The sequence below is a fragment of the Aegilops tauschii genome, chromosome 4 (assembly GCF_002575655.3).
Source record: "Aegilops tauschii subsp. strangulata cultivar AL8/78 chromosome 4, Aet v6.0, whole genome shotgun sequence".
Classification (NCBI taxonomy): Eukaryota; Viridiplantae; Streptophyta; class Magnoliopsida; order Poales; family Poaceae; genus Aegilops; species Aegilops tauschii.
Genome location: NC_053038.3, coordinates 478,925,538 through 478,937,719, shown reverse-complemented (window position 1 = coordinate 478,937,719; position 12,182 = coordinate 478,925,538). Strand labels below are relative to the sequence as shown.

Here is a 12,182-nt window from a genome sequence, read left to right as displayed (position 1 = left end):
AATTGAACTAGCTCACGACGCCGACGGCTACGTACATACTCTACCAATAATTCATCACAAGGAGCCAAAGGAATTGCGACGAACTTGTCACCGGCTGAGAGAAGCTACGTAACCCTCAAAACATTTTGGAATCTTTTGGTGGTGGAGTGCAGACGGCGGAGACTCTGCGAGTTTCAGATAAGCAACGTAACTTATCCTCAGTCAGACCCCCCGCCAATCACAGCGCTGCTTTACCATTTTTTTCCCTTCATGGGCACAGACCAAATTTCATATTTGGGCCTGAAAACATTAGGACATCTGTTGCCGTCTTAGCCAAAAGGAAAAGTTTCTCTTAAAAAAGAATGAAGAAGAGAAGTTGCAGTGAATCAGGGAACACTTGTGCATATGCCGTGCCCGTACCGCACGCCTCACCAGATTTACATGCCGATGATGCCCCGGCTCCCTTCACGCACGGTGCAAAAGCACGCGTAGCGTGTGTGTGATTAGCAGGAAACAAAACAAAACACATGTTCCTTGAAAAATGCACCAACTACAGTAGAGGCTACAGCGGCCGGTCAATCAACCCTGCTCCTCTCCGAAACTTTGGGGCCTAGTGAGCAACAAAGAAGGTTACGACAGAAACCGAGAAAGAAAACTCAAGAGAGCTGCCGACGCCTCACTTGGACGGTTGCTTGTGGGCTCTGAGCGCTTCCAGGATGCTTTCGACCCACCTGCCCAAAGCAACATGGAAAACGATCATCGCACAATAGTCAGAGTCAAGGGCTACGTAAGTCCTCGTGCATTTTTCTGAATGTCCAACGAACAGCGACTTGTCCATAACAATGGGGATAACGTTGTTCAGAAAAAGGGATTATGATGCGCGCCCGTACCCTTCGAGTCCAGGGGTTGCAGGATAGTATACGCTCTCCAGGCCGAGTTTCTTGGCCGCTGACGCCGTCGTCTCGCCTATGCAGGCGACCGAGTTGCTCCACTTGTCGACCCGTGACATGAGGTTTAGCCACGCCCTGCAACATCAGGAAACCACGAAAAAAATGGAGAGAGTAAAGCACAGCTTTGTGCGAAATGAAACTAGTTACAGTGATCAACAAAGCCGAGATGGACTGTAATATCCTGCTACAAGTTCTGCATGCTATGGGGAAAAACAGTGACGCGCTTGTGGATCAGTAAGCTTCTTCTGTATGAACAATAACCTCCTCCAAACAGGGGTTCATGTCTAAATGCTAGAATCTCACGATCTGTTGCACATATGCTTCAGCTCACCATCTTATAATGTACGTAGTACTGTAGAATTATGTAAACAAAAATATATGAAAACAATAGCCAGATACAGTTAACATAGTTACCGGAGTGCAGATGGAGAAGCTACTGCAACAACTGGCGCTGAAAGAGCAAGCTTTAAAATCTGTGGATCTACATCATGTACAGGTACCTGTTTGTAAACACAGCCGCTTCATTAATTACCAGGAGTCCAAGTCTATGCACACATAAAGCATGGAATATAATGTAAAATTCGTGAATGCCACAGTCAGCCTTACAAAAAACAAATATGACACTGTCAGGTAAGGAAAGAAGGCTGCCAGAGATATAATATCATGAGGTAAGTCAATGGTTCATGTTATGTGGTTCAACTGCATTGAGTTCAAGTGTTCACTAAAACCAACCTACAATTACAGGGAGAAATTACAAATATCCAGCCCTAGTTCGAAATTATCTCATGTTTTCACAAAAGTCGCCTTCATATAAAGCTTAATATCTTTTTTTTTTCAGGGAATGTGAAGCTTACTATCGAATAAAATTAGTACCCATGGATTTAATAAAGATCAATCTAAAGAAGGTAGGTACCATGGATCAATGGAAAAGAGCTCAAAAATGCAGAATACAAGTTCTATGTACAAATTCAGAATGGAACAGGAACTAAATACGAATATAAGTGGAAATCTTACGGTTGAATAGGTGTTCAGTCTTGTCACCTCAAATCCTCGAGCTGACAGCCCATTCTCTGCATCACAGGGTAAAACTAAGTAACTGAAAGACTGAATATTTCATGCAGTTGCTGTGGAAGACAGACAACAAGATAAGGAATAAAAAGAGTCAAAATTGATCAAATAGTTACAATATCTTAAACAACAAGAAATTTAACTACAAGACTGAAAATACAAAGAAATTCTCGATTTATAATATGGATGGATTTGCCCAGGCCTGGATAATTCATAACTCACTCTGGAAAACAGAAAGGCAGAAATCGTGTGGCTTAAGAGGGGATGAAATAAATAGCACACATATAAATGCGAACTAAATGAACACGAAAATGACTCACGAATTTCATGGCCAGCCTTTGCAGATGCAGGATACAACACTTTACAAGCAGTCTCACTAGTCCTTGGAAGCTCCGAGGCCAAAACTTTGCCCAAAGCTGAAGAAGAAATAAATATAATAAGTACCATATATAATTGAAAATACTTCCAAGTCTTCAAGATGCATGAAGTCTTTAGTGCGTGGGCAGTACATCATAGTAGTAGTATAAATTATGGGCAAGATACCTTTGGAAGGAGAAAATGCAACCTCAAGGGGTCCATCATTGGATTGCAATACTTCATCAAAAGTTCTTGCAGTACCTGCTCCAACAACTGCTATTCGCACCTTAGGACTTCCAGCAGCCCTGGTATTGAGTTATCGTGTAATGTCAAATATGGTAGTCTAGTCGTAGATGACGTTTGATTTGTTCTGGTTTCATGTAGCAACAATTTGATTGCAGAAATGGAAGTTCAGTAAAAAAAAAACTTTGGAAACGTAAAACGCATAATCTACTTTGTTTCACAAAAAGCGCACGGACCTGCGCTGCCACAAGCCCACAACCTATGTGGAATGAATCGTGAACTGACATATGTTCTATTTGTGTAGCAACACTGCGCACAATAACTGCAATATGTTTGAATCTTACTTCCATCCCTCAAGGAACACTGCAGCTGCCTCAGGAGATGTTACAGTAACCCAGTCAAACTTTTCATCTGCAAATACATAATACTGAAGTGACTAAACCCTGCGGCTGCAAGTTCTGCAAAGTAGTGTATAGAAGATAGACTGAACCACATACCCCGCAAGACAGCTGAAAGCCTGTCTGCATCAGGCCCTTCGACGTGCTGAATAAGAGGAAGCTCCAGAGAGTGCACATTATGCTTCTCCTGCACAATCCAATAACAAAATCGATGTGATTGATTCCCCAAGGTCTGGCCGAATTCGTTAGTCCCCCAGTCCAGAGATGTAAAATCAGCTCGGAAAATCGCCTCTCCACAGCCGAGCATATAAAGCCGTCCCCTCTCGAATTCACCAACATCGGCTCAGGGTGTCACAGAGAAGACGAGGAGGGGTATCCCCAACGCTCCCTGAAAGCCCACCGCGCTCCATCCAGGAGAACAATGGAAGACTGTGGGAGGGAACTTACCAGAGCGGCGACGAGCTTGGCGTTCTTGCCTTGCTCGCGCGTGACCACGACGTCGGGCGAGGGAGACGAGTGGGCGGCGAGACTCCTCCCGGGCGCGCCGGCTCGGGGAGCTCCGGCGGGGCGGTGGGCTCGGTGGAAGGCTCCGGGGCCGGGAGGTGGGGCCAAGGGGATGGGAGCGACCGAGGAATGGAAGGCCATGGGGAGGCGAAGGCCGATCCCGCGGCTTCCGTTGCGGAGAGGAGCCGACACGCTCTGGACTCGGTGGTTGTGGGCGGGCCTGGATCTGGGCTGAGTAACTGCCGAACGGACGGCCTTTGTCGCGTGGTGGGCTATTTACGGGCCTAATTAGTGATATGATCATGGTCGAAAGTAGGAGTACTCACTGGATGAACAGGGAGCAACTAATCAAAGAGCGCTTCTTCGGGAGTCTCTTCAAGGGTTACTTGAGGTGGGCTGAGAGCGCGCACACAGCACGCTTCCTTTGATTGTTTTTTTCACATGCGTTTTCTGCTTTTTAAATGGGTTTTTCGGTTTTCCGCCGGCCTTTCCTAGCTTTTGGAGAAAAATTTTGAAAAAAAAAAATTGCACTAACAAATCACGTTTTTTCCCGCGAGTGGCACGGATTTTCCTCCATGAGGGGCACAGCTGTGCTTCTCAGAAAAGGAAAAAATCACGTTTAGTTTTTTTCTTTCCGCGAGAGGCTCGGTCGTGCCTCTCAGAAACGAAAAAAAACACAGTTTCGTTTTTCTTCTTCCATGAGAGGCACGAATTTGCTTCCGCGAGAGGCATGCCCATGATCTTGGAAACGGAAAAAAATGCCCTTTGTTTTTTTTCTTCCGCGAGAGGTACGGGTTTACTTTGTGGAGGCACGGATTTGCTTCCGCGAGAGGCACGATCGTGCCTCTTTCAGAAAAGGAAAAAAATTGCTCCCTGTTCGGTCTTTTCGTCCGTTTTTTGTGAAAAAAAGTTTATCAAAACCTCCAACATGGGATCTAGTTTTAAATATCTCAACGCGACGAATCCAACGGTGGCGAATAATTTAAGAGATAAAACATTTGGAATAAATGAATCTACCGAAAAAAGAGAAAACTCCCAGGTTGCAACAAGTGGCGCGCATGCAGTGCGTACACTTGTCGCAACCTGGAGGTGGGGGTGACCTTTATAAATAGTGCTCCTCAATTAGAGTAGGTACAATAGGATGACGTAGGCAGGCTGCAAGACTTTAAATATTATATTTTTGATGAGTTGGCGGAGAGAGAAGAGGAGAGAGAAGAGAAGAGGGCTAATGATTAACAGTCGGCTTTAGCATGCGCTCCTAGGCACTTTGTGAGAGAGGGAAAGGTTGGCTATAGATGACGTGACAAAATTATATAGCCAGCAACTGGCTATATTATTAACCATGCTCAATGATTTCGGATGAGCCAACCTGTGAGTTGCAGGTGGCCTTTTTTGCCTGGTAGCCCATTTATGGGTTGTGATAAGATTTTGACTGACTTATAGCGAGGGTATCTTCCGTCTCGCTGAAGATTTTTTGACCGTGTAGAGTATTGGGCCCACTCGTTCAATGATAACAAGGTATGTTGGGTTCTTCTTTGCTCAATAAAGGAATTCTTTGCTTTTTCATTTCTTCATGGGTTTCTTTGGGGTTTTTTGTTTCCTTTTTTATCGTTTTTCTTTTAATTATTACCGGTTTTTACCACTATTTTATTTTAGTTTATTTCTTTATTTTTTGTTTCTTTCTCTGTTATCTTTGGGTTCTCTTGTTTTATGTTTCCTTTTCTTTAATTGTAGTGGTTTTCATCTTTCCTTTTTCTTATGATCTTTGGCTTTATTTTGGTTGCTTCACTACTTTTTCTTTCTTTCTTCGTTATGCTTCATTATTCTTTTTTTTCCTAGATTTTCTTCACTTTCTCAATATTATCATTTTTTCTTCAACAAATGTCTATTTTTCTTTTGGTTATCATTCCATTTTTTCGTATATGTCAATAACATTTTTCAAATACATATTTAAAATTTTCAAAATACAAGTTTAACATTTTTTAATACATGGTCAACATTTTTTTCTATACATAGTTTTACATTTTTCAAATACAAGATTAACATTTTTTGAATCCATGGTCAACATTTTCTCTATACACATTTTAAACATTTTCAAATGCTTGATTGAAAATTTTCTAATACAGCACTAACATTTTTTAATACATTGGTAATATACACATTTAACATATTTCAAATGCTCGATTAACATTTTCCAAATGCAAGATTAACATTTATTTAATATATGGTCAACATTTTTTCTATATATATTTAATATTTTTCAAATACAAGTTTAATAATTTTTTAGTACAATAAAAGCATAATATGTTTTGAATACACAATCAATAATTTTTCTATACACATTTACCATTTTTTAAATGCTTGATTAATATGTTTCAAATACAAGTTTAAGATATTTAAATACAATACAAGATTATTATTTTTGGAATATGTGGCCAATATTTTTAATATACATTTAACATTTTTCACATGCTTGATTAATATTTTTCAAATGCTTGCTTAATATATTTTTTGAAAATGCTTGATTAACATTTTTTAGATACATGATCAACATCTTTCACACACATTGCATGTATTTTGTATACATGAGAAACATTTTTCTCTATACACAGTTGACATTTTCAAAAGCTTGGTTAACATTTTTTCAAATGTAAAGTTTTTTTGGTAATATATTTGTTTATAATATTTGGTAGCATAAACAAAATAAAAAAATAAAAAAAGAAACAAGTTCGTGGCCTCGTGCGCGCTTGGGCCAGCCCATCTGGTTCCCCTACCAACCAACATGTGAGTTGCTAAATCACTAGTTAAGGACGGCCTTTGTCAGGTGGTGGGCTATTTTATGGGTCTAGTTGTGATATGATGCTGACCCTGGGGTGCGTAGGCAACCCCAATAAACCAACCCGTGAGTTGCGAAATCACTAGCTAAGGGTTACCTCTTGCAAAGGTCATTTCACCATCTCAAGCGCTGACAAGTGGCACATTTTATATGCGCCACTTGTCGCAACTAGGTAATTTTCCTTTTTTCCCCATAGATTCATCTATTCAAAATGTTTTATCTCTTAAATCATGCGTCCAAATTCCAAACCGTTTTCATCATTGGATTTCTCGTGTTGAGATCTTCGAAACTAGATACCACATTAATAGGTTTCAATGAACTCTTTTTTTACAAAAAAAAACTCAAAAGAAAAAACTGGAGCCAAAAACACTTTTTTATTTATCCCTTTTTGAGAAGCACCCGCAGAAGCAAATAAGTGCCTCCATGAGAAGCAAATTTGTGCATTTAAGCACAAATCCCCCCCCCCTTCCGAGCTTTTGTGGAAGCAAATCTTTGCCTCCATGAGTAGCAATTTCGTGCTTCTCATGGAAGCACAATTTTCTCCCTTTCTGAGAAGCACAGTTGTGCTTCTCATGGAAGAAAATCCGTGCCCCCATGAGAAGCAAATATGTGCTTCTTGTGGAAGCACAATTGTGCTTCTCGCAAAAGCAAATATTTGCTTCCACAAGAATCAAATATGTGCTTCTCATTGAAGCGTAGACTTCTTTTTATTTTCTGAGTTGTGCTTCTCGTGAAAGCAAATGTGTGCCTCCACGAGAAGCAAATATGTCCTTCTCATGGAAGCACAATTTTTTTCCGCTTAAAAAAATCCGCGACTTTTTCCTCCAAAACCTAGGGAATACTGGGTGAAAACCGAAAAGTCAGAAAACCTGAAAAGTACCATCTAATACCCAAAAGCGCAGACAGAAAAACAAAACAAATGAAATCCAGAGGGGCGCCGAGCATGCAACATGTGACGGGGGTAGACGCGACACTTTGCATGCTCCCAACGCACCAGAAGTGACCCCTGGAGGTCCCCCGCAAGGGGTAAACCTCCAGTTAGTTGCTCTATGTGAGTTGCTGCGAAAATTGGTTACAATATATTTTGATTGGATTTTTGTTGTCAGGAATTTGGATATGAGAATTAAAACTGAAAATTACTCTAAACTACAAAAACTGAAAAGAGATATGATTTGTTTTATTTGATTATTATACAAATACAGAACATTTATAGAACGAATGTAGCATTTTGCATGCATGCTGGGAGAAGTAGAAGTAGTGGGATTCATGATGTGGCAAAGATGGTGAGTTGTAATATATGCATGTTGAGAACTAATATAACTACTCCCACTGTAAGCTAATATAAGATGATTGTATTGATATAAAATGTCTTATATTAGTTTACAGAGGGAGTATCATTTTCCATGGATTTTGAGAGAAATATAGTATGTGGGATGTGTCCATGTTGAGAGAAAAAATAAAAAATAGTGGGATTTAGGTACACAGGATTTGTGTCCGAGGCTTCGTGCTTTGGTTATTTTTTTGCTAATTATTTTTTTAATAGAGAACGCTAATTCTGAGGACATGCAAATAGTTTTACATCGAGCTTTCTATCAAAAGTGCCACCTAATTTTTGGCGGGGTGGAAGAAAGAGGAAGAAGAGATGGAAAGAAAATGTTTATAACTCTACTGACAAAATGTAGGATTTTTGCGATCAACTCATAGACAGTGGTTTGTTGTTGTATGCATGTTGTAACTTATAATCACAACCCGTATGCCCAAAAATATACTATTAACAAACGAGCAATGCTACATCTATGTAAAGAAACTACTTAAGTTTAAGTACCAGCCAACGTGGGAGAATTGGATTGGTGTTTAGGGAAGTGAGGGGCCCACCCCCCTGAGAATCAGGGTGGGATGTTTAGATTAGTTTGGAACGTTTCGTAATCTTACGTATCCTCTTTCGTAGGTCTAGCATTTTCTTTAACAAACATACCTTTGTATGGGCTATTGTATTATTGATATGGAGAGCTATTACATGTTGTACTATTGTACATTCCTTTAGGTCAAAGTCACTTCTTTGGGGTGGTTGCACTGCCATCATTCTCCGTAGATGGGTGTGGAGGGACCAAGCGGTCGTCTTTGCCAGGGATGAACTAAACGAGCATTCGGTGGCAGTTGTTCGGGCATATATGGTCTATGTTTTGTTCTTGATTAATGAAAATAAAATAAAAGTATTTCAAATTTGATTATCCAAACTACAAATTCTTATCTACAAAACTAGATATCCTCTAACATGTCGTTGTAGAACTTCTTTGGTGTCATTTTTCTAATAAATATGCTTTCTGTGAGGATAGCACACACAACGCCGAAAACTTGCCTTGACTAATTGTTCCTTTCAATTAAGGTCTATGAACTAATTTGTGTTTGTTATTTTTCCTTTTTTACATAATACCCCCCAAAAAGTATGCATACAAATAAGTGTGAAAAACAAAAGGACTGACAGAAAACAAACTCCACCCCAAAAAAATAGGAAAACCAAACTTTGTGGAGAGTACTCAGGTGGTCGAATCAGAACGGAAATCGTAATAGAAACAAACATTTTATTGTAAAAAGAAATCGTGTGAAAAAACACAACAATTACAAATCATTGAAACAAGCTAATACCGTGTTATGATTTTTAATCATTGTAGCCAGCAGCATTTATCAGATTTTCCACACAGGCAAGTCAACCAATGTCTTCATGTCATGGGGAGCTGCTGTACCTATCAAATGAAGAACATGCTTGGACCAATATAACAACCTGAAAACAATTGAAATACTAGTAACCCTTCCAATTGAAATCGACTGCACGGTTTGCGGAAAAATACTAGTTATCAAATGAGCAACAGGAGTTGTTTCGATTCAACAAGGATGTTCACTGCACGTACCGGCCTATTTCAATTCAGAAATAACGTCTTATGATGCAACTAAACAACCCTACAACCATCAAAATCAGATTAACAGTCAAGCCCACGATTTCATTTACTCCTCTTTTGAGAACAAATAAATCTCTACAAATATAACAGCCAGCACACGCTTCTGAAGCATAAAATTCATATATTACATTACATGAAAAGGCATTGCAAAACAGAAACTCCTGCAATAATAGCGCCACTGGGATGGCTGCTATACTATAGCTACTACAAGATCATAAATCTCGATCAATCGAACGAGCAGCAGATCTGCTCGAACGCGGCGACGTGCTCCTCCGCGACGGCCATGAAGAGGTCGACGCCGCCGTTCGCCTTGCACGACGGCACAAAGACCATGAGCCCCTCGATAGGCAAGTCCGGCGGTATGAAAGCGGACGGTGCCCCGGTGCCAAAGTCGAGTTGATGGAACCTGAACCCCAGCCAGCTGTCGACCTCTGCGTCCGGGCAGAACATCGTGCCGGCCGTGGCCGCCGTCGCGAAGAGCTCCTCCCCGTTCGTGTCCGCCACCCCGCCGAAGTCCACGAGGGACTGCACGTACTCGTCGTCGATGCGCGCCACGGCGTCGCGGATGACGCCGACCACGCTGCCGTAGCTCGAGTTCAGGACGTCCCTGACCTGAAGCCTTGGGAAAGCCCAGAGCACCATGTTCCCGAAGAAGTCCATTGGCACGGGAGGGTCGGCCCTGCCCCGGCAGTTCACGGCCACCCTCACCTTGGTGAACTCCTCCGGCTTCTGGTCCCGCGCCGCCGTGATTTTCTTCCAGACGTGCGCGAGCAGGCACTGGAACCTGCTGCAGCGGGCGCCGACACGGGCTTTGAGGTCGGCGACGAACTCGGCCGTGAAGTGCAGAGTGAGGTTTCTGATCCTGTCCATGGGGACGACGGCATAGGTGTCTCCGTCTCCACACGTGAACTCCCGTGACCGGTGGTCGAACACCGGCGTCGGCGTGCTTCGAGGCACGGACGTTCTCGCACGGTCGAGGAATGGGGCCGGCGTGGTGAAGTCCTTTCCCTCGCGTACAGCGGTTGCCCAGGCGGTGAAAAACATGCTCATGGAGTGGCCGTCGGCGGCTTGATGGTGGGAGCATATGCCGACCACGAGGCCACCGCACTTGTACCTGTTCAGCTGGATCTGCAGCAGCGCCGCCCCAATGTTCTCCTGTGTAGGCAAAGTAAAATAAAAAATATAAGCACCTGTGCAGAGTCCATGCATGCATGAGCGCGATGTGAAGGCACGTGACGTGAGTCGTGACAGAAGCAAAACCCAGCAAATAATACCTCCGGTAGATATCCTCGACGCCTGCGGCCATGCGGCCGTCGACGAGCACGTCCGCCAGGTCGACCGGGACGGTGGCCTCGATCAGGAGCACGCCCTCGTTGTTGACGTGAAGGAAGCGCCGGCCTTGATCGTTGAGGGCGAGGCGGCCCGCCAGGTGAGGGTACGGCGCGACGGCCTTGAGGAGGCCCTCCCTGAGCGCCTCGTTGGACGGCGCCGGCGCGCGGTAGGCGAGCACGGTGGGGACGAAGATGTCCAGGGCGGCGCGGTCGAAGACGGTCAGCGGGACCATCTCGCCGACGAGCGGGTGCGGCACGGCGTATGCCGGCTTCACCATCGTGCTGCTCGTGATCTCCATCGGTCGAATTGTAGTGTTCTCTCTGTACCTACACGCGTCTACGTTAATTCGTACTCTAGTGCGTGCGCGCGCTTAATTTGGTGAACGGATTAGAGAGGCACGAGCCATTTATAGATGGATTCTACTGCTGTAGCTGCATGCACGTTGGGCCGGCATGATGGCACGGAGAAGCAGAGAAAACGACGTGGACACTGCACCTAACCATCCGTGTACAGTAGGTTTCGTTCGACGGATGTGGGTACGTATTTGACATTTCGGCCTGTCGGTCAGGGACCTCACAGCATTTACAACCGGAATCACGGAATGTCCGGTCATAAAATGGGACCGAGACGGACGCCTCAAACGGGCCTTAAACATCCAGGCTGACAATCACCTCTCATATCCAGCTCAAATATGTGTTAGATATGGGGTGCCCGGACGCAGCCGGGCGTGTTCGCCATGTCGGTATTGGCCCGCCACAGCAGTATTGGCCCACGCTGGATCGGGCGGTCCGTGTCATGTCCGGACTGCCACCCAAGAAGGAGGAGGACAACGCCGGGGCGGACAACGCCGGTGATGAGTAGATCCGGCTTGATCTCTACCACGTCTTTGACCGGTACTACCGCGAGAAGGACGGCAATGGCGCCGGGAAGGGCAAGGGCAGTCATGGATGATCTTCTCCACCATAACCAAACATGCCAACTTTTGGTAGTCCGATGACATGTTGTGATGTAGTAGCCGAACGATGTGCGTAATGTCATTTACGTAGTTGCATGAGTTTGCATGGATTTGAGGTATGCTAATTGAGATGTCCGGTTGTGAGAAGAAAAATTTGAGACTTGACTGTCAGTATCCGCGGACGCGTCCAGGGTGATCATGGAAGTTTAAAAGGTCGGATTTGTCAAGTCCGGCTGTGGATGTTGTCGGTAAGGTCTACTGCCCATCGATGAGAGCGAGAGGGAAAGCACGAACGTGTGTTGAACTTGGGAGGCTATTACTGGATTTTCGTGTCATTTGGTGTCGCATTAGACCTAGTTTAGCTACATAGAGTGTGTCCCTGGGTCATGGTTTTCGGTCGTGTATGTGGTAAGCTATATCCAACAGGAAAAAAATCGGACAAGTATAATAAGAAGGAGTAAAACTATACAATGGTTATAACTAAAGGTAAAAGGTGGCAAGATGTATTAAATGGAGGACAAAAACCGGAATACACTCAAGAAAATGAACCCTAACTCTCCTCTGGTTATCTTATATGGATAATGCCAACTTTTAATACTCGAA

The 12,182-nt window shown here is 43.7% G+C and overlaps 2 protein-coding genes across 2 annotated transcripts; both read right to left on the bottom strand.

The window, feature by feature from the left end:
- Positions 1–308: 308 nt before the first annotated feature.
- Positions 309–3,716, bottom strand: LOC109746961 (uroporphyrinogen-III synthase, chloroplastic). Its single transcript, XM_020306056.3, has 10 exons — positions 3,443–3,716; positions 3,095–3,182; positions 2,942–3,008; positions 2,541–2,659; positions 2,318–2,413; positions 1,944–1,999; positions 1,344–1,429; positions 870–1,004; positions 660–710; positions 309–589 (listed from the first exon to the last, which is right to left on the bottom strand). Exons 1-10 carry the CDS (start codon positions 3,638–3,640, stop codon positions 559–561), a joined length of 927 nt encoding a protein of 308 aa, XP_020161645.1. The 5' UTR covers positions 3,641–3,716; the 3' UTR covers positions 309–558.
- Positions 3,717–9,239: 5,523 nt separating this feature from the next.
- LOC109746964 (tryptamine benzoyltransferase 1-like) lies at positions 9,240–10,922 on the bottom strand. The gene is made up of 2 exons (XM_073497384.1): positions 10,571–10,922; positions 9,240–10,461 (listed from the first exon to the last, which is right to left on the bottom strand). The coding sequence occupies exons 1-2, from the start codon at positions 10,920–10,922 to the stop codon at positions 9,518–9,520; spliced, it is 1,296 nt and encodes a 431-aa protein (XP_073353485.1). The 3' UTR covers positions 9,240–9,517.
- Between the last annotated feature and the right edge of the window lie 1,260 nt (positions 10,923–12,182).

What these genes read in the sequence shown, in the direction of transcription:
- LOC109746961 (XM_020306056.3), bottom strand. Translation starts at nt 3,640, where the DNA reads ATGGCCTTCCATTCCTCGGTCGCTCCCATCCCCTTGGCCCCACCTCCC. An exon ending in GCTTTCAGCTGTCTTGCGGG is followed by an intron (nt 3,009 to 3,094) that starts GTATGTGGTTCA and finishes ATGTATTTGCAG; the next exon opens with ATGAAAAGTTTGACTGGGTT. An exon ending in GCAACCCCTGGACTCGAAGG is followed by an intron (nt 711 to 869) that starts GTACGGGCGCGC and finishes TGCTTTGGGCAG; the next exon opens with GTGGGTCGAAAGCATCCTGG.
- LOC109746964 (XM_073497384.1), bottom strand. Translation starts at nt 10,922, where the DNA reads ATGGAGATCACGAGCAGCACGATGGTGAAGCCGGCATACGCCGTGCCG. An exon ending in AGGCGTCGAGGATATCTACC is followed by an intron (nt 10,462 to 10,570) that starts GGAGGTATTATT and finishes TTTTTTATTTTA; the next exon opens with CTTTGCCTACACAGGAGAAC.